General features: G+C 35.1%; 3 protein-coding genes across 3 annotated transcripts; 1 reads left to right on the top strand and 2 right to left on the bottom strand.

Annotated features, from left to right (window-relative positions):
* The first annotated feature begins 1,501 nt into the window (after positions 1-1,501).
* Positions 1,502-16,030, top strand: LOC129951002 (uncharacterized). The gene is made up of 6 exons (XM_056062988.1): positions 1,502-1,773; positions 1,879-2,189; positions 9,177-11,246; positions 14,081-14,233; positions 14,511-15,329; positions 15,399-16,030. Exons 1-6 carry the CDS (start codon positions 1,704-1,706, stop codon positions 15,993-15,995), a joined length of 4,020 nt encoding a protein of 1,339 aa, XP_055918963.1. The 5' UTR covers positions 1,502-1,703; the 3' UTR covers positions 15,996-16,030.
* Positions 16,031-21,374: 5,344 nt separating this feature from the next.
* On the bottom strand, positions 21,375-23,504 carry LOC129949782 (peptidyl-alpha-hydroxyglycine alpha-amidating lyase 2). The gene is made up of 7 exons (XM_056061428.1): positions 23,264-23,504; positions 23,026-23,201; positions 22,757-22,955; positions 22,571-22,684; positions 22,427-22,514; positions 22,176-22,275; positions 21,375-22,103 (listed from the first exon to the last, which is right to left on the bottom strand). Exons 1-7 carry the CDS (start codon positions 23,399-23,401, stop codon positions 21,800-21,802), a joined length of 1,119 nt encoding a protein of 372 aa, XP_055917403.1. The 5' UTR covers positions 23,402-23,504; the 3' UTR covers positions 21,375-21,799.
* Positions 23,505-23,702: 198 nt separating this feature from the next.
* Positions 23,703-24,573, bottom strand: LOC129949786 (uncharacterized). Its single transcript, XM_056061435.1, has 4 exons — positions 24,365-24,573; positions 24,191-24,295; positions 24,027-24,109; positions 23,703-23,955 (listed from the first exon to the last, which is right to left on the bottom strand). The coding sequence occupies exons 1-4, from the start codon at positions 24,371-24,373 to the stop codon at positions 23,868-23,870; spliced, it is 285 nt and encodes a 94-aa protein (XP_055917410.1). The 5' UTR covers positions 24,374-24,573; the 3' UTR covers positions 23,703-23,867.
* Positions 24,574-25,136: the final 563 nt, after the last annotated feature.

Genomic DNA, 25,136 nt, shown 5'->3' with positions numbered 1-25,136 from the left:
TTTTTAGAAAGTTTAAAGTTGAATTACCAATAATGGCCTCCATTATGCATATGCAAAAATTGTAAATTCACTTTAAAATATATACAAAATAACCTTCAATAATTTCAAAATTCCTTCCAAATATTGACAAGTTTTTTTTTAATATTAAATACTAACAATAGAAAAGGATTAGGGCTAGTTTGCTTACAGTGCGTTAGAATTTTAAAAATACTTTCAGATATTTTGGTATGATGACAAACGCATTTTTGGAAAAAAATTAGCTTAGTTTCTATGATAGGAAAAAGTTTAAGAGTACATTAAAAACAGTTCCTATTTTTGTCACTTTAGGCCCAAACTTGATGTTATTCTCACTACTAACTGAGAAAATGTCATGTTTGTATGTTTTAGATGATGATTTTAATTGAATTTTAACTAGTCCTTAGTGTCACTATCCCTAGGGTAATTTGTGGATACTTATTAATTCAGCCCAATCAATTTCATCGTAATCGCAAGCTTTCACGAATCATGAAAACAAACTTCTTACCAAATATGTTCGTATTGGAATCATACAATTTTGCATTACTAATGGATTTTGTGATACGGTTTTTTTGGAATTCGTAAAAGTTTCCTATTACGACGGAATTCTTGATGGGCCTGTATATCTTTTGTGTTCAAATGTTAATTTTTTTTCGAAAAATAAGTAAATTCAGTTTTATATGCGTCTATACTTTAAAGCTATGTCAATCTATCAATTAAATGATTAGAGCAACAAAAATAAGCACATTTTGACTTTTCACTCATAAATTGGACAACCATGATGTGCAGGAGCTGTGGATCGGCGCCACGTGTCACACAGCCATAATTGATGCATTGTAAGGAACGTTTTGTAATTCATTACGAAGAATGTGTGATAAAAACGCCACTTTGACTATAATCTATTGGGATATGAGAAGAAACTATTCTACATCGACGAACTCGAAGCACTTGACAGACCACTTGAAAAAAAAACATTTGCTCCGTTACTGCGGATATACGGCTATACGGATATACAAATGTTTGAAAAAAGTCATCGAAAAATAGATCTTCAGATAAGGTTACGTCCAAGCCAACCATGGCCGTCGTTTGCTAGAAGTGATTTTAAAATATTAAATTCACAAGATTATCTTTCCAAAAAAGTAAATTTAATTTGGATTAAAAAAAACATCTGTGTTTTCCATTTTATAGTCCTATTCGTATTTCTAAAAAAATCACTCTTTACGAAATTCAAAAAAATGTTTTTCTCAAACTAAATATCGGAAATATGTTGTATGCAGTGCACGAGTTTGTTGCCAAAAAGCCATATAAAATAAATGTATACAATTTTTTAAATTGAAATTTGGGGTGAAAAAATACCGAGTTATCCTGGCATCACTATTCAGCTGCACAAACTTCAAAAATTTAATATATTCTCTCTGTAAAGTCTGCAATAAAACGTTAAACGTCACTCACGTCTAGTCTACTACTCTACTAGTCTAGCTCTAGCTCTCACTCTCTATTCTCTAATCTAAATCTGCTATCTCTAGTGTAGTGCGTCCAAATTTGAAGTTGTGCATTGTGTCGGTTAAAATTTATAAATTAAACCGAGTTGGATTTGTTTGTTTAAACATTAATTTTTGAAATCAGAAACATTTCTTCAATGATCCAAATCTTTTGCCATTTATTGCCTCCATTTTTCAATCCAAGCAATGCGAACTCCGCAAACCAGTTCCAGCACTTCACGTGGACCACTTCAAGAACAACATTCTGGAGATGAAGGTTTACAGATATTTTCTTAATTTTTTTATTTATGTCTATGACTAGGTTCACTTTTGCTTTGGTCATTAAGTATGTTTGAAAATATAAATATTGGTTTGTTCGTAGAAGAATCTGTGGCATCACATAAAACTGGACATTCGCAAGCATCGTCTTCATCTTTCAGTCTTCAAGATTGCATTAATGAGTTCAGAGCAAGGAAAGTGCATCGTTCATCCCAAAGCCAAAGTCAAAGCAATCAGAACACCGATGACGACTTGATAAATCAGAACAAATCGAATAAGCACAGCGAGCGTATTAGCAAGCCCTGCAAGGACGGTTTCTGCTATTGCTTCACTAGTGATAGCGATGACTTCAGAATGTATAAATCTGATGAGAAAAAAAGATCTCGCAGATCGGAGACCATAACTGATGAACAGGTTAGTTACATATCGATTGTGTTTAATATCTAATGCTTCATGTGACATAAGTATCGATAAAATGCATTTTTGTAAAGTTTTAAATATAAATCTTGATTTTGTTAAAGTTTGTATAATACAAATGTTTTTATTTATGTTTAAATACCTTGATAACTTAAATTTAGGTTCAGGCATGTAAGAAGTGCTGCAGTTGCATTTCTGTATATGCTAAAAGCACGCCTACTACACCTGTTATGTTTGTTTTTGTAGGTAGTGTCATATTTTTAAGCAACATTAACTCATTAAGTTCTCCTGATGATGCTTATTAATTGACTGCCGACACAAGGCTTACTTATGTATAATGTTGAAACCTATTAATATGTTGTACCAACAACTGGTCAGATCTCAAGTGACATTCAACTTGTTTTCTTTTTAATTATCCGTACGATGCGTGGACAGAATGGATACACGAGCGTCTATCATAAATAAAACATTTCTAGGTTCTAGAATCATTTTAACAATGATAAAAGTTTTATATTAGGTAAATAAATTGTTCTCTTTGTATTTTCTTTTTTCATTTTCAATCATTTCAATATTAGTCGTGTTTGATAAGGATTGTCCAAATGAAAGGCAATCTTACAAAGAAACAATATATATATATATTTATTTAAGGTGACGTTCCTGCAGCTTCAAGTATTCATTTGATAGTAAATAATAATTTTTCTAATTGATTTACATACCATTACAAAGTAACAACACTCTCTCCATAAACACCACAACAAAATGGAGCAGCAGAACGTGAAAACGCAACAATTGTGGAAGCAGCTAGAAGTATGAGAGTCGCCAGTAAGTTGCCAAAATGTCTGTGGGCTGAGGCAAGTAATACAGCAGCATTTGTATTGATCCGTACAAGAACGACAACAATTGAAAACATGGTTCCATATGAATTATGGTATGGAAAAGAACTGGGAACTCTAAGCCATTTACGCATAGTTGGCACTAGATGTTATGTCCACATACCTAAGGAACTTCGTATAAAATTTGATGAAAAGGCTATGTATGGACGATTTGTTGGGTATGTCAATAAAAAAGATGGATGTGGATTCCAAACCTGAAGAAAATTGTTTGCAGTCATGACGTAATTTTCAAGCCAGAAGTGGTCTGCAATGCGAAACCTGAAGATACGTTCCTAGAAGGGATAAAATCTAATGAAGATATTCCTGACATTGAAGAAAGCACCAGAAACAGTGTTGAGTTTGTTTTTCAGAATGCAAATGGGGATGCAAATACTGTAGAATCATGTGTTGAGTTTGGCTCTCAGAATGAAGACAGTGAAAAATGTACCGAAGAAACTTTAAGTTCTAAAGAAATAAAACAATCAAGTTCAAGTTTTCAGAATGAAGAAAATGCTTCATTTTTTGATGCTGAAGATTTAATGGTAAATGAATTGAAAATCAATAGAAGACAACGAAAAAAGCCAAGTTGGATGACAGGTGGGCATTATCTCATGTTTGCAGAAGAAGATTGTTCTAGTCAATAACCGAGTTCATACTTCGAAGCCTTGAAGTCAACAGATAAAGGACAGTGACTTTCAGCAATGGGAGATGAGTTATTATCTCTAATACAAAATCAAACATGGGAACTTGTTGAACGACCTAAAAACGTCTAAGTAGTCCAAAATCGATGGGTATTTCGAGTGAAGAAAACGATGGGAATAGGTGATACAAAGCGCGACTTTTTACAAAAGGGTATGTTCAACAAAAAGGTATCGATGACGATGAAACATTTAGTCCTGTAGCTCGTTACGACACAGTTCGCATGATGTTAGCCTTAGTTGCAACCAAAAGACTGAAAATTCAATATTCAACAACAGCATTTGTATATGGTACTCTTGAGGAGGAAGTGTACTTAGAACAACCTTATGGGTTTGAAGATGGAACTGGGCGAGTATGCCGGTCAAAATGCAGTTTGTATGGTCTCAAACAAGCTCAACGATGTTGGCATAAGCGATTTTTGGCCTTTATGAATAAAGCAGGACTGAAAAATAGCACAGCTGAACCATGTCTGTTTTATCGAAGTAATAGTGAAAATGTTCTCTATGTAGCGATTTATGTTGACCGTGGACTAGTTCTTGGAAAAAACGATGATGAACTTCAAAATTTTATGTTTGCACTCAAAAATGAATTCAAATTTACATTTGGAACTCTTAAAAATTTTCTCGGCATAAAGATACAAATTTAAAATGATGGTTCAATTAAGGTAAGCCACGACAAATATACAAAAAGAATTTTGGATCGTTTCAGAATGGATGAATGTAATCCAGTTTTGACTCCAGCTGGTCGGGAGGAAGAAAATTCAAAATTTGAAGATTTAAAAGAACATGTTCCATACCGTGAAGCTGTTGGGAGCTTGATGTATCTGGCAACAGCAACGCGACCAGACATCGCTTTTGCAGTAAGTTCTGCAGCACGGAAGATGAAAAATCCTAGCAAAGATGACTGGAATAGCGTTAAAAGAATTTTTCATACGAACGGCTTCTCTTTAAGATACCAAGGAAAGAGCAAAGACAATTTGGCAATTTTGCCAAAGAGGTGACTAATTAGCAGATTTATTGCCAAAAGTACTTAAACGTGTACGATATCAAATGCTACGAAAGAAAATTGGTATCGACCAATTATATTTTCATTCAATACAATTTTGTTTGGTGTTTGTTGTGGTGTATGAGGGGGTCCAATATATTGCTTTATGCCGAATTTTGGCAGCAATATTCGTACCTCTTTATTGACAAACTGTTTACCGCCATCACATCTCAACTTTTTGACTATTTGTCCGTTAGTTTTGGCTTCATTCAAGACTGTTTCAAGTGATTTACATACCTCGCTCTTGTGCTTCAAAAAGAAGAGCCTACGAAACTTGCTGAAATCATCTTTGAAACAAACATAATATCGTGATCCTCCTACTGATGTTGTTTCAATCGGGCCTAGAACATCTGCATGGATAAAGTCACCAACAGGAACTGATCGATCACTTCTGGACTTGAAAGGAAGTCAATGCATTTTACCAGCTGCACATCCATCACAGAACTCTTCAACACTTTCGGAAAAACTATTCATATTGGCAAGCACTGAAGCCTTTGACATGTATACCTGTACAAGCTCTGATGGTTTCTCAACTTGTGTTTTTAAAACGTACAGCTCATCTTTAAGGTGTTTTGAATTGAAACAATTCGGTCATTCATTGTTGTCGTACAACCATTTCGAGCAGCAGCCTTCACAGAAAACTGTGCACTTGCTTCAGGGACGTACCATACTTCCATCAAAGTTGCTTCTTTCCACATCCCTTCAATGTTTACCTTAATGTTGATGTTGCCTTTACCAAACGCCTGCATCGTGACACCTTGCTTACCTTAGCAAATTACTTTAGGTACATTAAATCGCATGTACGTTTCAAAGTGTGATTTGTTTGGTGTAGTATGTGTTGAAGCACCACTGTCACAATACCATTGATCTTGTCTCAAAAAATTTCCTCTTGGTGCATTTAAAGAGAACGCCATCAAAGCAGGTCGCTTCATGTTGTTTTGTGTGGATTTGTTCTGTGGACATTCGGCAGCCCAATGTCCGAGCTCTTTGCACTTATTGCATGGAAATTTCATCTTAGAACGTTCCAGTTTTTCTATATGCCTTTTCTGGTTGCTTCTGCTTTTTATTAAAATTTCCTCTTACAACAAAAGCAGCGCCATTACTCTTGATGTTTTGTTTCGTTTCTATTGTTTCGATGGTGCATAACTTCTCGATCAATAAGTTCAGGGTTCGTTTTTCAGAAGGAATCGTATCCCACACGTCTCTAAAATTGTCAAATTCCTTACCAAGGGTTGACATGATTCGGCCATTTAGAATCCGTTCAGAGAGGGTATTTTCCTTATGCTTGGCTAGTTCATCATTGAGATCTACAAATAGCTTTTGTGATTTAGCAATGTGTGCACTGGTGTCCTCTTGCTCATCTTTTCTTGCTTGGATGAAACTGTATATTAACATGTTAAGACAAGTTCTGCGATCGGTAAGCTAAGCGATGCAGCAATCAAGCCAGCAGCTTTTGCATCGTTTCTTCCGCTCTTGATGTTGGTGTGACTATAGGACATTTTTTCTATCCGGAAATGATCCCCTTGAGATCATATGCTCGGAAAAGCATACCCATTTGTCATTTCCATTTCGCCCAAAGCTTGTCAGATAAATTCAATTCATTGGATACCATTGTCTTCTAATGCAGTTTACACGAGACCTGGGCCCATAACCTGATAAGGATTTTCTAAATGAAAGGCAAACTTACAAAGAAACAATGTATTTATTTGTTTAAGGAAAACGTTCCTGCAGCTTAAAGTATTCATTTGATAACAAATAATAATTTTTCTAATTGATTTACTCATAATAAAAAAACTACTTAGAGTTATATACAGTGGTGGAAAACTAATTAGAAACAATGAAAAGAGTAGACATATGCACTTTTCTTATCATTGTTTATGCTCTTCACACACAAAAAATGATAAACGGTAAAATACAGTTCTCTTTTTGCTGCTATTGTGGAGCATGTTTTTAGTTTGCAGGTTTCATAAACTGTTAATTTGTTAATATCGGCAATTTAAACCAGCTTACAAAAGAATATTTGAAATGTAAGCTTGGAAAAATAATTAGAAACAGTCAGCAAATATTGAAGAAGTGATATTATTTAACGGTAAATCTTTGGCGCTACATTTTTGTTTTTGTTCAAATATCTTATCTTAACTATCTAGTTAAAAAAAATGGGTAAAAACAAGAGCTGCACACCAGAGCTAGAGAAGATAATTATCCACAAGTACTGCAAGGAAAAAGCTACCATGGATAACATCGCCAAGGATTTGCTTTGCTCCAAAAAGATGGTATATGGAGCAATTAAGGGAGACAGGCAGCACGAACACTTCCAAAAGGAAAAACCGTACAAGAAAAACAACTGCCAAAGAAGACAGACTTATTTGTAGGCTTAGCAAGGCCAACCCTTTTGCGACCAGCAAGGAAATTCATTCAACTGTGTCATGCCAATTAAGTACAGGAGTAACGTCTAGGACAATAAGGAATAGATTGCTGGAAGTAGGTTTGCGGGGTTGCATTGCTCGGAAAAAGCCACACGTTTCAAAAAAAATTAAAACGTCAATTAGCATTTGCCAAGGAACATGGACAAAAACCATTAGCATTTTGGAAAAAAGTATTCTGGAGCGATGAATTAAAATTTAATATGTTTGGATCTGATGGTAAAAGATATGTAAGACGCCCAATTAACAAAGAACTCGATCCTAAGTATACCATCAAAACGATCAAACATGGTGGTGGAAATGTGATGGTTTGGGGAGCCTTTTCGTGGCATGGCGTTGGTCCTATTGTGCGCATCGATGGCCGAATGGATCAGCAAATGTATAAAAACATATTGGAAAATGTTATGGAGCCATATGCTTTTGATCATTTGCCAGTTTCATACATTTTTCAACAGGATAATGATCCTAAACACACTTCACGTTTAGTAAAGTGTTGGTTTGAGGAAGAAAACATCAATGTTTTAAGCTAGCCAGCACAAATCTCAATCCGATCGAAAACTTGTGGGCTGACGTTGAGAGAAGTTTGGGAGTCAAAACTTCCAAAAACTCAAATGAGCTCTTCAAAAACATAGAAGAAGCTTGGCGGAATATCCCACTTCAACGCTGTCAAGATTTGGTAGTTAGTTTACCTAAACGGTGTGCAGCTGTAATTGCTAATAAGGGTTACCCCACAAAATATTGAACAAAGGTATTTTGAGGTAGAAAATATAATTTCTTTACCTTTTATTTGTATTTTTCTTTTTCAGTGAACTGATGTTTCTAATTATTTTTCCACACTTTTATTTTGTTTTTTTTTCGAATATAGTGCTATTTATGTTATAGTTTTTTTTAATAAATTTTTCATAAAAATTTATATAAAAGAACATCGTTTTTGTTATTTGTTAATATTTATTTAGTTTTATTAAGGTTTTCTACCTTTTGTAAATAAAAAAGTAAAACGAAAAGTTTGTTTCTAATTATTTTTCCACCACTGTATATATAAGCTACAAAGTAATATATTTTCTTAAGTGATTTATCTGGATTTAACAGTGTTAACCTACTCACCTAAATTTGGTAAGATACATTTTTGTCACATTTTCTGCTTTCTTAAAGATTAGGTGCACAAAGTTGATGATTGCAGCGTCTCGGACATCGACTTGTGCACAACTTACATGCGCAAAACTTTTCAAAAACGCGGTTGATGATTGCAAATTCTCGGACATCGACTTGTGCACAACTTACATGCGCTAAACTTTTTAAAAACGCGGTTAAGCGTTGCTATCGGGTGTTACAATTTAAGCTTCCACACGCTTTGGTTGATGAGTTTATTGCATATGTCCTTTTTTTGCCGTACAATTGATTTCAAGCTAAAGTTTGTTCGGTTCTTCTAATGACGTCATCAATGTCGTGACCAGGGACATGTTAAAGGAGTGGTGGGCCAGGCCAAGACATCCTCTAAATCTATTGATTGATCTGCATGCCCATCCACCCATTATGCATGTATTAGTCGTAATCGTCAACTCAAATATTTCCCTCGTTTTGATTTATGATGTTAAATGTTCTCATGATTTTGTATAGAAGCTGACAGAAAAGTCACTGCCTTAGAGCAAAGATGTGATCAGTTGTTGAGTAACCTGAAACGAAGCCACGCTGATACTATATGATAATAGTTAAAGGTTATGGGGATAGCTGTTCTTATAGAATATTGGCATCTCATAGGCGGTACTCATTGAAATAGTTCTTCTATATCGAATATAAATTCTCTAAAATAAATAATATCCCATAATTAACAAAAGCATTATTTTTATGTTTGAACGAAAGACTTGAATTGAATTACTATTTTTATATTTTATGCTTAGTCCATCTTTTTGGGGCTATCAAAAAATTAATGCTTTTTGTAATTTTAGATTTCAGATATGTCCAACAATAACCACAAGACTAAAAGAAGAGAGACATTTCCATTGAATTCCCACCATAAACATGATACCCCATCCAAAAATTGTCCTCGAACGGTAATAGCGATAAGTAAATTAAAAGATTCAAGTCGCAACTCAAAAGCCCCACTCATACACATAATCCAAGAAATACACAATAATTGTGTAGTATCAGAGGTGCGTGTAAATAAACATAAAATTAATCACAAAAGTCCTCCATCTAAGAAGCAAATGACAGCAGAACAAACAATTATCAATGGCACAGAAGACATTCCAAACAAAAAACCACATTCCAATACATACGTGGACCGTGTGAGCGAAATCGACAGTTTAACCGAGGAATTTCAACAATCTTCACTAAACACAAGTTCACGAAGTAGCGATAAAAATGGGGGACGTTTGTTGAAAAAACGTCTAAGTAGTACTCGTATAGAGTACAAACCTAGAAACCATTTAACACCTCCCCGAAAACCACCACGAAACATTCTAGTTGCAAATGGTTCACGAAAAAGGGCTTCCACAAGTACTGCGTCATCGATAAGAGATGCAGAAAAAATTCTCGATAATTTTCTGCGTGAAAAAGGAATTCCTATTCCAAAATTGGCCCAGAAGGAGAAAAACAATCGCAAGTCATTCCCATTATCCTCAAGCTGTATCCCCCCAGATGATTTGATAATTCCAGCCTATCAAAAACAAAAACCTTCTTGTCCGTCATTGAGTGATATTGAGCGTTTAGTAAGTGAAAAATCAACTGAAAGCTGCGATGATGGGATAAAAGAAAACTCGTTGACCTGGCAATCTCCAAAAATTAGGGAAATGCTTAATCTTGACACGAAGTCGAAGAACTTTCAATCCACTAATCCAGAATGTGGTCCACAAGTAGGATGGAAAATTCCACCAAAGCTTGACATCGACACAGTCGATGGAGCTTACCATAATCTAGTTGCCAACATGGAGTCAAAGAATACACCAGTTAAGTCAGATCTGCCAAATAATAAAACTGAAAGTCAAAAATTCATCCTAGCTGAACAGTTGAAAAACTTTGTTTCCCATTCTCCATGGTCAAGTAAAAAACAAAAGGACAAACATAATGTAAAAAAGTCCAATTCATTTTTGAATGCATCAAAAACAAAACTTCTGAGATTTGTAACAAAGAAATCTCCAAGCAATAGATCGATTGGGGTCCAAACTTCGACTGATTGTCCCATTGAAACAGTAAAGGAAAAACGTTTCAGTCTCCAATCTCCGCCAGGCAGCTATTTTTCAAATACCCCAGCTAAAACATCAAAGGGTTCCCAAACAGAATTTGACTTTTCGCGAACAGTACAATCTCCGCCAAGGGAAGAGAAGGTTCCTCAACGTAAACAACTTTTTCCAACGCTAAATGTCCGCAAGGAGAAACCTCCACGCAAAATAAATTCAGAGAAAAACCAAAATACTACTTATAAGTCATTCAACTCTGATTTTGATAAGGATTTGAACCTGTCTAAGATGGGTCAAGTGCTAAGCAATATACGCAACCGGTTAGAAGCTAGTGATGATCATGCCGTGGGAACGTTTTGTGAAATAAAACGAAAAGAGGAAGCTGCTGGCCAAAAAGTATTTAGCTACGACTGTGTCGATGGGTACGAATACCAAAAGGTATTTCATGTTTCGGCCCAAGCTGATATACACAACGAGCCAGAGCCATCCTACTCAGAAATAGAGGAAGATAGCTTCTTCATTACGGGTAGCCCTGTTTATGAGAACACAACTGGCATTGAACACTTTGTTGTGGACAGCGACCCTAAAGCAATCTATGCCAAAATAAACAAAACTCCAAAGAAATGTAAATCGCAGCCGCATTCGAGTTCTTTTAACAATATAATGGAGCAAAATAGTCCACCTAAGTTGAGAAATATGAGTAAGACTGACTTATCTGTACAAAGTGAGATATTTTTGGAGAATTTAACTTCTGAAAATAATGGCTCTTTAAATTGCTCTAATGAAAAAGCGGAAAAGATTCAAAATGCAGCAAAAGAAGAAAGAATATACAGTGAACTAGTAAGTAAATATTTTTCTTAATAAATTTAAAGGTTTGTTTGTGTGCAACCATTTCATGTTTTGAAATAAATTTATAAAGCCAGGAAGGAGTTAATTTGTTTAACAAAGAACCGAAATGATAAACCTATGACATTGAATTGATAATTTGTTTTGCGTTGTTAAAAAGTCCGAGCTTGCATTCCATAGTAGCATTAAAGTAGCATTCTTAAAATAAAAGTGTTCCCCTTTTTCACTCTACAATCTTTTTAAATTTCATCTTACAAAAAGACAAACAGGTTAAACGTTTTCTGTGTTAAATAAGGCTCCTTAAAGTAATTATTTACTTACTTAAGGTGGCGCTACAGTCCTGTGTGAACTAGGGCCTCACCCAACAAACTTCTCCATCTATCTCGGTCCCTAGCTAGATGTCTCTTGTTTAAACATGTGCGCGCCACCTGATCCGCGGTCGTCCTCTACTACGCTGTCCTGTGGGTGTGGATTCGAAGACTTTCCGGGCCGGAGCATTGGTTTCCATGCGCTCTACGTGACCCAGCCATCTTAGTCGTTGGACTTTTACCCTTCTGGCAAAGTCTACGTCGCTGTATAGCCCGTACAGTTCGTCGTTCCATCTTCTCCTCCACTCCCCTTCGATGCATACGGGACCGTAGATCACACGAAAAACTTTTCTCTCGAAGCGACCCAAGGTGCTTTCATCCGCTTTTGTCATAGTCAATGCTTCTGCACCGTATAGCAGGACGGGGATGATAAGGGTCTTATATAGCAACATCTTGGTCCCTCGAGTGAAACAGCGTTTAGCAAGAGTTATTCTGCGTTTGATTTCAGCGCTGGTGTTGTTTTCTGCGTTTACAGCGGAGCCTAGGTAGACGAAGTCCTTGACTAACTAAAAGTTACGTCTGTCGATAGTGACGTTTTGACCAAGACGTCGGTGTTGTATGTCCTTTCTTGACGACAGCATGTACTTTGTTTTGCCCTCATTAACCGTTAAACCCATTTTTGCCGCCTCTGCCTCAATACTCACAAAAGCCCCATTGCCATCACGCTGAGTTTTTCCGATTATGTCAATGTCATCAGCATATGCCAGTAATTGGACAGACTTTTGAAAGATAGTGCCTCTATTGTTGACGTGTGAGCTCTGCACTATTCTTTCAAGCACGATGTTAAAAATATCACATGACAGCGAATCACCTGTCTAAAACCTTTTTTGAGATCGAAAGGTTCTGTTGGTTGTTTCCAACCTTTATGGAGCATGAATTCTCCATGGTCATCCTGCACAAACGGACGAATTTGGCAGGGATGCTTTATTAGACTTCAGCTTAGATATGGCAATCTTTACTTCGTTTAAGTCGGGAGGACGGGATTGTTGGCTTTCGTCGTCTATCTTGAATGGATCATCCTGCCTGACAGCAGAATTCGATTCGTCGTCGCCGCTATAAAGTCTGCAGTTCCACTATTATGTTTCCACTTTCGTCTTTCCTGCTTTTAAACCTCGCAACATCTTCGACCGCACGCTTCTCATGCCCTCTCTTTTTCCTTCTGAGAAGTCGGCGTTCCTCTCGCCTCTCCTGTTCATAGAGCTCATGAGCAGCTCTCGGCCTTTTATGCAGCGCCGCTTTGCGTACCTGTTGTTTACCATTTGCCTGCCGACATTCCTCATCAAACCAGGGGTTCCTTGTTGGTGGCTGGTTGAAACCCAGCACATCAGAGGCGGCTTCTCTGATTGCATCTTGGCAATTTTGCCACTGGTTTTCGATACATTGTGTTGGCGGCAGAGAACTTCGAGAGAGGTTACATGTAACTCGGTCGGAAAAGGATTTGGCGATCTCTGGCGATTGAAGCCGTTCGACGTTGTACCTTCTGCCAGCACCTCCCTGTTTTGCCTTGGGTCTGGAAACCCGAAGTGCACCGTGGTAGTGGTCTGATCCCCGGAAAGTTCGGATATCCATGATGCTGGAAGCGTGTCTGGCGTCGATCGCAATATGGTCAATCCGGTTAACGGTAGATTGATCTGGAGAACTCAAAGTTCTTTTGTAGATGTTGAGGTGTGGAAAACGCGTACTGGCTACCTTGAAGTTTCGCCCCGCAGCAAAATCTATGAGCCTGAATCTGTTGTCGGAAGTGTTAATGTTGCCGAATTTAGCCTTGATGCGTATTGTCATAAGGCGCTTATTGATACACCTATAGCTCAAGACTTCTTGCCTAAGTCTGGCTCCAATAACAAAGCCGCATCCAAATAAGCGCTGTTGGTTTTCGTGGAAGCAGTCACCATAGTAAATATCGCAGTTTTTTTGCCCGGCCCATCCCATCGTATTTCCTGGATGGCGCTGATGTCTGCTTAATAGCACGTGGTCTGTTCAGGGACCTAATATTCCACGTGCATATCCGAAGTTCGTTGTCCTTAATTCGTTTGCGTAGGTTGTCAACAGTAGATCCTTCCGTATCCGAGGCTTGTTGGTGCTTCGCAACTACGATGTTTTTACCGTCACCCCGACGGCACAACCCCCAACCTGAAGGGCCTGATCCTAAGTATAACTCCAAGGATAGGGAGCCGGATAACCGTTCCTTATAGGCCTGGGCTCCGAATAAGTCGAAGAAGCCCTATAAGGTGTTCACTAAGTAGTTCAACCTTATTGGAACTGTAGACGCCACCGTTGATTCCATCTCGGGAATTCCTCCGCTGCCTAGGCACCCGATGTTCACCACGGGGAGGTGAGAGTAGGAGTTGTGGACGCTTGTGTCCTCTTGAATGCACATGTCTACCATTTGAACATCCCTTAAAGTAATTGCGAGTGTTTTATTGAATTTTCATTGTATTGTTTTTTTTTTATTTTATTCAGGAAGATATCGATGATTCTTACCAGTCTGTCAACAGCTTAAAAGAACCTGATCAAGTGTCTTATGAACTTCCCGAAGACCATGAACACCCTATAAAAGTGGACAATTTAACTGGCAATCAAAGTACACCAAAGAAGACAACACATTTTGCTAAGGTAGAATTTTATATTGATTCATACTAACAATAAAATCAGACACACACTTCTAATTTTTTGGCTTCAGTTAAAATAATAAGAAACAAAACATCACTATCATTATCATGTGCAATCTTTAAACATTTCTTTTTTCATTAAAAAATTGATTTAATATACACACAAATGAATTGAATTGGCTTCTTTATTACTTCCTCCTCTATACTTCTTGGTTCGGTTTCTATAAACAAGATTCTTGAAGTTTATTTTTAATAATTAAAAACAAATATATTTAATTTAGTTTGGTATGCACATACCTAGTGAGGAATGTCTTCATCAAACATCCAGTTGTCCAGCAACTCCTGGATGGCTCCTTTATGACGATCAGAATTTTATTCCAGCAACAGAAGAATCAATGAGCTTACAAGAAGAATCTTCTACGGCTAAAGAAAACGAAGTCGAACACGAAAAAACTCCAAATGCTAGTTCGTGGAGATACCGAACGCTTAAAGATAAGTTTCGGAAATCTTTTCGAAAAAGTAAACATTTTATTAAAAATGAAAGCAAACGGCTCTCGGGTTCCCTAAATTCACACATACCGCTAAATTTTAATCGAGCCTGTGAGCCCTGGGATGAATCATCTTTGTGTATTACAAATCTCTTTTCAATGGATGATAAGGCGCCAGTAAACCACCAATTAACACAAGCAGTCAACATATGTCGGCTTATTCCCGAATTGGAAGGTACACCAGAAATGGTAGAAGCAGAACGACTTCTGTTGTTTTCCACATTTAAAAAAGATGCTAAATACCTTAATGAAAGTACAACTTTACAAGACAATCAGCCAAAAGGTGTGATGGGGTTGAAATCACTTCGATTGCCAATAAAGAAAAACAACACCCAAGAGCTTTTCTTCAACTACTATTATATTTGTGTGTTTTCCAATGGAAGCCAAATAAAATCCACTCAATCAGCTGAATGTGCAAATGGAGAAGCTATATTTAGAAACTGTAATATTTCATTTGATAATGTAAGCCATGATTCGAGAGTTCGTTGTGATATTTTCATGTTGAGGCTAAGGAAGGTGTCCACCAATAGAAAAACTCCTCAAAAGCCAAAGGTTTGTTTCAAATTTCTTTAAAATATTAAAAACAAAAAAAAACTACTATTTGAATTTTTGACATTGCAGAATTTAGGTGAAGTTTCAACTTCGAGTGAAGAAATTTTGTCTAGATTTCGACCACACGCTTCATTTTTTGTTCAACCAAAAGACTTTAAGCCTTTTAGCTGGAAAGAGAACTGTAATAATTCGAGTGAAAACTGTTTTTGTTTACATGCGGAAAACTCCTTTAAATCAGCTATTATCCCAGAATCTCGAAATACAAATTTTCAGGACAAAGTGGAGGTGTATGGGGAAGTGGAACAATTTTTTCGTCAACATTTAACAAAGGGTTTTCTGCATGTTCAAGATTTGAACAAAAAGCACATTTGGAATCTTAGGTGGTGTGAGTTAAGTTCATTAAAGTTAAACATATGGAAAGATTCAAATGATGTGGCTAAAAGTGAGCCAATCTTTATAGTAGATCTGTGCTCTTGCAAATCTCTACCCATTCAATGTGCAGCTAGAGAGGTTTGTGCCCGATCAAGGTCTTTTTGCCTTGAGCTACTGGAAGCGACTGGAACAACTGCGGTGTATATTTTTTCAGCAGACAGTCAAAGTGATCTCAATAGTTGGATAAGTGCCTTAAATGAAGTCTTAGAGTTCATTGCAGATTGGATGAAATAATTTTATCTGCTGTGCAATAATTATATTTTTTTAAACACTTACAGTAAAATTTGTATTTGTGTAGTGTATTTTTTATTGGTATATTTTTGTCACCTGTTATGATTGATCACTGTTACTTTTATAATAAAATTTACTGTTAACATTCCATAAACTCAAAATAATGTTGGTATTAAAGCAAAGCTATCCATATGCATAGGTTAAGTTTAAGGTTGCTGGATGGAATGGTGGTTGTAGTGCTTTAAAAAGAGTACAAAAAATGTAGAGCTCATGGAAACAAAAATCCAGAAAACATCAATACTGACTTATATTAAGGGGTAAGTAGTTTTTGTTCTTATAAATTTAAATGCTTCTTAAGATTTTAACTCAAAAATGAATCGTTCCTTTTTCTAGTGATCACACGTGTTTTATAATGGGTGTTTTATAGACGTGCGGTTTATAGTTTTATCGAAAGTCGGCGGAATAGTTTTATCGAAAGTCTTTTTGATAGAACAATGTTTGCAAATGGTGCAAATTTATTACCAAAATAATGGTTCAGTTTGCACGGCACATCGGGCGCTGCATCTGATGTACAATCGACATAATTGTCCAGCAGAATCTGTAGAGACAGACAGCAACCCCATTCGCACCGTTCCACTCTCAAAATTTTAATTTTTGATGTGCTCCATGGACAAACATATTTTTTTCAAAAATGAAGACGGCCATAATGTTACAGCCAGTGGGGATGACTACTTTGTCATGATTACTTACTTTTTAGTGCCTGATTTATAGAATGTTGCAGTGGACGACATTTGTTTTCAACAAGACAGCGCACAGTGTGTTGGGAAGTGGAAAAAAGCGAACAAAAATTATTACTTTCCTGTTTCCAAATAAGCCAAATTAAAGCTAACTTTCCCGAGAAAAACATCTTAGAGGTTTTTGTGATAAAACTTGGCCGCCAGCTTATAGCGCAACTCTGAATGCCACCTTAAATGGCTAACTCAAAATAAGAGTAAACTAGAAAGGGAAGTAATATGCGTCGCGCTCAAGATTAATAAACAATAACAAATTAAGTTTTAATTATTTCATGATCAGTGATATGTACAGTTCTTCTCATTTTTGTTTCAATTCGTTAACTGCTTTTGTAGGGTTTAAAACAGGTCTTAATAGACCTACTTCTCGCGTGTTAGCCTTGTTCTAAAAATATAAAAATATATTTTAGAAAATAAAGGCAAGATTAAGATCTTTTAAGAAAAGGAAGATTCTTTTAAGAAACCTAATAATACAATATATTGTTTTCATGCATTTTTATGTTTGTATGACGTATGTCTATGTATGTATGTATATTTTATATAGTAAACATTTACTATTACATTTCAATAAATATAAAAATATTGACATTTGTTTTACAAAAAATAATGTATACATATACAATTGGAAAACTAATTTCTTTATGCAGTAGTTTATCTGATATGAGAAATAAGTAATTGTTTAAATCTTCTTAAAACAGTTTCATTTTTTATTTCGAAAGGTAATTCATTAAATAATTTAAGTCCACGATGGAAAATCATATTTTGAGTTCTTGAATCTCTATAAAACTGAAGTCTAAAATCAAAATTCGATCTTAAGTAGTGCGGTTGGCTGTCTCCCACGTAGGCCAAGCTTGATGTCAAGTATTTAGGTGCTAGATAGTTTTTTAATTTGAACACGAACAGTAACGCATTGAACATGATTCTTTGTTTGATGTTTAAAAATCTTAGACAAGATAGCATCCAATTTATTGATGTATGCAAGCAACATTTAAATTCCAAAATTTCAGATGTTATTTTACTACTTACGAACATGAGAGCATCATCAGCAAACAAAGATATTTTAGAATTTTTTAAAACTTTAGAAATGTTATCAATGTATATCAAAATTAGTAATGGACCAAGTATAGTTCCTTGAGGTACACCGAAATATGTATAAATTGCATTTGAAGTTGAATTATTCACACATGTCTTTTGGGTTCTATCAATTAAGTACGATTTAAACCAATTAAGTTCACTGCCTTTAACACCATATTTTGACAATTTAGTAAGAAGTCTACTGCAATATATATATTGCAATAATATTGTTACCACTATGAATTTCTTAATTTTCATTAGCAGCCAGTTAAGGGACGTTTCACATGAGAGGTTATGCCGAAAACCTAAATGATTTTCTTTTAATCATTGAATATCACATACATATCTATAATATTGTTCATAAGCGCACTTTTCAACTATTTTTTCAAGAATAGGCATCATGTTTATCGTTCAAAATTTTTCACACTCCGTAGTTCCATTTTCTTTAGGTATTGGGATTACAATAGATTCTTTTAAATTTTTCGGGATTTCACCACGGATGAAAGATTCATTAACTATTTTTAATATTATTGGACCTATAATATCGAAACAATCTAAGACAATATTAACATTAAGGTTCGTGGCCTTAATTTAAAAAAAAACTAAGCCAGAAGAAGACAAACAAAACAAGCGAAAAATAGTATTGCTTCCATAAAAAGCGTTAAGTTTCTTCTCAGTGCATTAAGTATTGAACTAAGAGTTACTTGATCTTTTTTTAAGAAAAACAAAGATTAATTTGTTAATATATGATGAAAAAATTATGTTGCAATAGAAAATCGTTCTTTTTATTCTTTCCATTACTTGACCTATTGAATATACTCGTCCTACGAAAGCACTGCATTTTTTTAAATTTCAAAGTTCTTAATTGGTTTGTGGACCATTCATGTACTATGGTTTTTTTAGTTAATTTTTCAACACGATATAATAAACTATCTTGTAGCAAAAATGATAGCATATTAAAATTAGTATCAAGACTTAACTGCTCATATTTTTCACTTAGAATAGCTCTAAACTGAATTTCATTATATTTAAATAGATTAATACATTTTACAGAATGTGTTCAAATAGAAAGCTTTTTGAGGTATGGTTGTTTGCACCATCAATCAAAGTTCCACATGTTTTGCAGTTTGTGGTAAGTACATTAAATGTAGAAGGTATTACGAAGCCTAAAAATCAAATTAATTTAAAAGAATACCTTTCTTCCTTGTGCTCAAACATATATAAACGCTGGCAAAAGAGCAAAAGGACTGGCTTGGCCAACCACATACTTTTCTCATGAACATTGGGTGTTTCATAAATATGTCCAAAAACCAGGCTTCAAAAATAATTGCGGTAAACCAAAAAAAAATGTTTGAAGCATGTTCTAGGAAAACAAATAGACAACGGATTTTGTTTAAAAAGCTTAAAAATAGTATATGTACTGTTGTGTTCATAAAAATAGCAGTGCTGGCCACATTTTATTAGGTTGTCAATTATTTAAATAACGGAAATTCTTAAAAAAAAATACCATGTTACTTGCATCTAACGGTCTTTGGTTTTCATATTAGAGACTTTTAGCTTGAAGTTATACCTTACTTTTCGCGGTGAACACCCATTATTTCAAACTCTGCATATAGAGTGGTCATAAAAATAGCAGTGCTTTTGATTTTATAATTAAAAAGTGTTAAAAATAATTTTTTTTATTTTTCGTTAAGTGAATATTTTACTATATAAAGTTTTAAGTATTTGTAACATACTAGCATATACAAAATTAATAAATATTAGCTCAAAAATAAACAATGGGACGGTCAAAACACAGCACCGAAGAAATTCGAAAACTTATTAGAAAACTGCGTTTGAAGGGAAAAACCTACCAAAATATTCAAGACATCCAAGGCTGCTCACCAAAAATGGTCAGAAACGCCGTAAAGTGGCAAAATAAACTGAAAACACAAGGCCCAAAAAGGATGACTACTGAAAGAACTAACAAAAAAGAATTACTGTTAGTAAAACAGAACCCTTTCATATGTTCTAGGAAAATAAGAAATGGACTTCAACTGTCAGTTAACGCTGTCAAAATACGAAGACGTCTTTTATAAGCGAAGTTACCAACCCAAGGTACCATTCTTGACGAAACGGCATGTGGCCAAGAGAATGAGGTGTGAAAAAGCGCATAGAGGTTAGGCAAAAGAAAAATGGAGGAATGTTCTGTGGAGCGATGAAAGCAAAGTAGTCCTTTTTGGGTCCAAGGATCGTCGGGAATTTGTGAGAAGACCCTAAAATGCAGAAATCGATCGATGGTACACTATAAAAACAGTGAAGCATCGTGGATTGAATTATGATATGGGCTTGCTTTTAATATTACGGGGTCGGGCCTATTAACCTTATAGGGGGTATAAGGCATGCAACCGACTATGGGAACATTTTTAGAGGAGGTTATGTTACCCTATGCTGAAGACGAAATGCCGTTGGTTTGGGTATACCAACACGACTATGACCAAAAGCATACGTCAAAAATTGAAAAATCATAGTTTGCGTAGAAGAATTTCTCCATTATGGAGTGGCCCGCTCAATCCCCCGACCTTAACCCCATCGAAAATTTTTGGGGGATGTTAAGAACGCAATTCATAAAGCAAAACCCAAGAATTCGAAAGAATTGTAGGAAGCAGTGCGTGATTCGTGGAACGCAATACCAGTCGAGAGGTGTCAGGTTTTAGTGGACTCGATGCCACGTATGTAGATGTGAAGCAGCCATAAAAAACAATGGTTATGCAACAAAGTACTAATTGTAAGCTAACATTATTTGTATACTTTCATATAACTTATTACAGTTTTTCATACTTCTTACGTAATAGATCCAGTACTTTGCCATGCACTGCTTATATGAACAGCCTTATATTAATAAAAAAGGTTTTTACTGTGACAAAGCTAACGGTAAAAATCGATAATACTTATTTTCTGTTATTATGAATAAAATATTTAAGTTTGTTATTAGAAGTTTAATGAAATATATTGTTACGTTGATATTGAAGGACTTTTTTGTTTTATTTGGAGAGCACTGCTATTTTTATGAACACAACTGTATGTATGTTATTCATTTTCATATTTAAATGAAAAAAAAAACTTTAATCATGTTTTTCATTTTTTTTACTTGGTGCCCCTTCATTCAACACAATGGCAATAAATAAATATTATTTTAAAAAAATGGCAACCTTAATCTTTATAATAACATTAAATATTATCACCCGTATTTATAAAGAAAGTATACATAAAATTAGTTATTTCAGCTAACGTGTTTAGAAAAAACTACACCATGGAATAAGAATTTTCCGAACTCAAACTAAAGGCAGTTGCCTACCGTTCCATTTGGGTCCGGAATATTTGTATTCCGTTGTGTAGTTTTCCTGAAATAATTACTTTAAACTATGTTTTCTTCATAAATACGGGTCTATGTGTTTTATTCCTTCTTGAAAACCACACTTTCAAAAAAACGCCCGTTTCTTGCACTTCGTTAATTACGATACAATTGAAGTAATAATACGTTTTTACTTTTGACAGTTTATTTTAAAATTATTAACGACAGTATTTTTCAACATCAAATATAATATATTTTTACTTTTTCTTAATAGATAATAATTGTGTTAAATAATTATTTATTTACACACACCACAGGAAGCATGATTAACTGCAAAGATTTATTTAACTGAGACTTTACATAAGTTGTTTGCATTAATTTAATTTTGAATTGAGATTATTAACAAAAGAACCTGTGGGATCTATGCGTGATTTTGAAGAATAGAGGCAGAGTCAGAAATATGCATGCATGTTTTTATGTATGTATGTTAGTTAGTATAAGTATATAAAACGGCAATAATACATATATTATATCCTTTTGATATGGGCTATGAAAGGAGTTCTATTTTGGAGTTATTTAAATTACTGTTTTGCTTTTTTCTTTGAAATTTAAACTAAAATAAACTTGTACACCTTATTGGTGGCGGGGCTATCGCCGATTTCGGTGACGTATAGAGCTGTTCCATTTGGACAAACAGCTAAGGAATGGGGGTTTTTGAATTCTCCCCAATGCCCAATGATGGTCTCAGAACCAGGATCAATGGTAAATCCACGCACTGGTAACATAGATGTGGGGCCGTTGACAGCATATACAATATCTCCGTATGCAGCTACATCAAAAACACGACCTAAATCAGGTTCTTGAATCGTGGCGGCGGGTTGTCCTTCACCAAATGATGATTGTAAACCAGCTCTACAAAAAAACAAAAAACATTAGAAATAACCATAAAAGAATATTCATTATCTATACGCAAAAATTTCATACTTTGGGCAAACGACGCGCATATTTTCTCTGTCAGCGATGCATAGAAGGTCCAAGTGTTCAAGTAGGGTTATTCCATGGGGAACTTGCAATGACATGAATTCTGTAATGAAGAGCAAAGAAGGAGATATTATATTTTCTATTGTTGAAATCTTAATTTTTGTTCAAGTCTTCATTTTGAAGGTACTCCAATGTTGATTGGTTAGGCATATTGAAAGGATTTAAACATTTAACTAAACCAATGACTATCTTACCTGGAGGTTGTGGTATGGTTCGCAGGAGACGTCCAGCAGCATTGAATTTTAATATTCTTTGATTGCAATACCCATCGGCAACGAAAAACTTAGAAATACAAACAAAATAAATTTCCGAGCAAATTAAAAGACTAATTAATTTACTTCTCCCGTTGTAGAAACTGCAACATCGGTTGGCTTACACAAGTGATTCAATGAAGAACCAGGCTTGAATCGCTTTCCAATAACGATCTGTGGTGTTTCCTCATATGGTTTGTACTATAATTTTAGATTAAAATTAATTCTTAAATTGTCAAGCTTGCTTTTGCTTTGAAATTAAGTTTTGCTTGCCTTAAGTACTTGATGCATGGCAACATCTGTTATCCAATAGTTTCCATATGTGTCAATGGTCAATCCATGTGGCATGTAAAACATTGATGCACCCCATCCAAACTGAATGCCTCCGGTTTTTGAATCTAATACATAGATTGTATTCTCTTTAATAGGTCCATATTCGATTAAGTAAAATATATTGCTATCATTGAATGTGCTGGAAAGTAAGGGGAAGGGAAAGAAATACAAATTAAACAGGGAAAACATATTTTTTTTTTGGAAATTACTTTGCATCCCAATATCTATCGCCGCGGTGGAAAATCACTGGATTACCATGTGGATCAATGGATACTGCTGTTACTTGTCCAAAAGAATGTTTCTCTTGGGGCCAATTTTCTACGAGAATTGGTGTGGGTACATTTTTTGTTCGTTCTTCTTCGGACGTCAGTTCCGAAGTTCGTTGCTGAAAGAGTTTTCTTTTGCTTTACTCACCCATAACATTATCTACACAATCTTTATTCTTACATTCTCCTTCAGGCGTCGTTTGATAAGCTTTCGAACGTCATTGAAAAATTGGTCATTTAAGGACAATGCATCACCATTTGCTAGATGTAATGTGGTCCAGATAAATAATATATTAACTATCCATTTTTCTAGCCCCATATTGCTTGCTCACAAGAGTTTTCAAAACTTTATTTTTTTTTCAAGACGTTTTATAGAGCAGGTGCTATTGCCACGGAAATTAAATAGATATTATTCAACTGATGGCTTGTCAATAATAGAGATTCCACATCGAATGGTGAGTATGCGTAAATAAGATATTCAGGTGAATTCTTTTATAGTAATGTCGTCGTCGTGGTTGGTAAATTTGCACCCTTATCGATTTTTCGACGTGTTGCTCCTACTCACCCCATCTGTTTTGCCGCCTGACGTCCAATTTCAAAATAAAATCAACTACAGATACTTGAATTTCGTTATTTTATTAAGGGATAGATATTATGCTACTATACAAGAACTCAAAAAATCTTCAATTGACATTGAATATTTCATAGAACACATTACGAGATAGTTCTGGCTTCAAAATGTCCAGATTGCTTGTGAAATTTGGCTAAAACGCTATAGTGCTTCCTTAAGGACCCCAATCCCACGTTGGCTGTGTCCATATGTAACCGGTATTTGTCATAGAACAGAATGCATTGTAATACCGACCCGGTGACCTAATAACACAAACAAGGTAAAATTAAGCCTTATAAAATATGTAAAAAAAATACACTTTTGATAACCTCACCTGCAATATGACCATTGAGGGCATTTGCATCGAAACATATTTTGAAATTCTTCCTTGCATACCTCATTCCACCAGCACGTACGCTAAAGTTTTCCACAAAATAAGTAGCGATGAATTATTAATGAATGTTTGGTTGAGAAAAAAAGAAAGAAGATATAAGGTACCTCTGTCATGTAACCGTGAACACTTTGATCTGAATAGCTTCGTTTGGTTATTCTGGAGTGCGTTGGACTTATTATCAAGGTGCAGGTGAAAATTGTTAGAAGAATCTTTTAATTAAAATGTTTGAAATTCAATTTTTATCAAAGCTTTTTGATAGATTTATTTTGAATACCTACCTTTTTCATTGTCTTGCACGAAGAGATGCACTTTCACTATATGCACTGATTTGGATTCTATTAAGGACGACCACCGAATTTACTCTACGCTCTATGTTTTCTGACCAACTCTATTGAAGCGTTAAATCTCTTTATGTGTTGGGTTGTTTGTTTATATTTCGTAGGTCGGTCCATTTCTGAAACAAGTAGGGATTCACTTTTACGTCATCATTGGATGGAGATGAAGAAAGTCATTCCTTGCAGAAGGAAATGTGGTGAAAAGTTCTTATTATTTAAGGTGAAGCTTTCATGGTTACCTTTTTTAAGGATTTCTTATATCCTCTTGTTGTAAAATAATACAACATTTGGAAAATATTAGGTTTCTTGAATTATTTTTTTTGAAATTATTAATTACTAAAATATTAAGTTATCGGTTTTAGTAATTTGAATTTTATTTTATTTTTTAAGCTAATATATTTTGAAAATAAAGCTGAATTGCGAGATTTTTGTCTTTTAGTTCAGAATTCTTACCGTTTAAATAAGTGAAAAAATTGTTGGTTTGCAATTGAAACAAGTGTTAAAAATTATAAATTGCAATTTCTTGTTTGCATTCTTTTGGCCTTCTTTTTCTGATTCTATTTTTCGCCTAATTTCACTGGACTATTAAACATTTCGTTATTAGTTATAGTAAGTGGAGTGCACAAACCAAAAAATGTTTTTTTGATTTTGAAAGGCCGGGAAAATACATTAAAAAAAAAAACAAAACCAAAAACTGTAACGGACTTACCGCTAC

The sequence above is a fragment of the Eupeodes corollae genome, chromosome 3 (genome assembly GCF_945859685.1).
Source record: "Eupeodes corollae chromosome 3, idEupCoro1.1, whole genome shotgun sequence".
Classification (NCBI taxonomy): Eukaryota; Metazoa; Arthropoda; class Insecta; order Diptera; family Syrphidae; genus Eupeodes; species Eupeodes corollae.
The sequence above is the reverse complement of the archived record's forward strand: the minus strand, read 5'-3'. Positions and strand labels throughout refer to the sequence as shown.

What these genes read in the sequence shown, in the direction of transcription:
- LOC129951002 (XM_056062988.1), top strand. Translation starts at nt 1,704, where the DNA reads ATGCGAACTCCGCAAACCAGTTCCAGCACTTCACGTGGACCACTTCAA. An exon ending in AGACCATAACTGATGAACAG is followed by an intron (nt 2,190 to 9,176) that starts GTTAGTTACATA and finishes TTGTAATTTTAG; the next exon opens with ATTTCAGATATGTCCAACAA. An exon ending in AAAGAATATACAGTGAACTA is followed by an intron (nt 11,247 to 14,080) that starts GTAAGTAAATAT and finishes TATTTTATTCAG; the next exon opens with GAAGATATCGATGATTCTTA.
- LOC129949786 (XM_056061435.1), bottom strand. An exon ending in TTCACGGTTACATGACAGAG is followed by an intron (nt 24,110 to 24,190) that starts GTACCTTATATC and finishes GGAAAACTTTAG; the next exon opens with CGTACGTGCTGGTGGAATGA. An exon ending in CCTCAATGGTCATATTGCAG is followed by an intron (nt 23,956 to 24,026) that starts GTGAGGTTATCA and finishes TTGTGTTATTAG; the next exon opens with GTCACCGGGTCGGTATTACA.
- LOC129949782 (XM_056061428.1), bottom strand. Translation starts at nt 23,401, where the DNA reads ATGGGGCTAGAAAAATGGATAGTTAATATATTATTTATCTGGACCACA. An exon ending in AACGACGCCTGAAGGAGAAT is followed by an intron (nt 23,202 to 23,263) that starts GTAAGAATAAAG and finishes AAACTCTTTCAG; the next exon opens with CAACGAACTTCGGAACTGAC. An exon ending in ATGCGCGTCGTTTGCCCAAA is followed by an intron (nt 22,104 to 22,175) that starts GTATGAAATTTT and finishes GTTTTTTTGTAG; the next exon opens with AGCTGGTTTACAATCATCAT.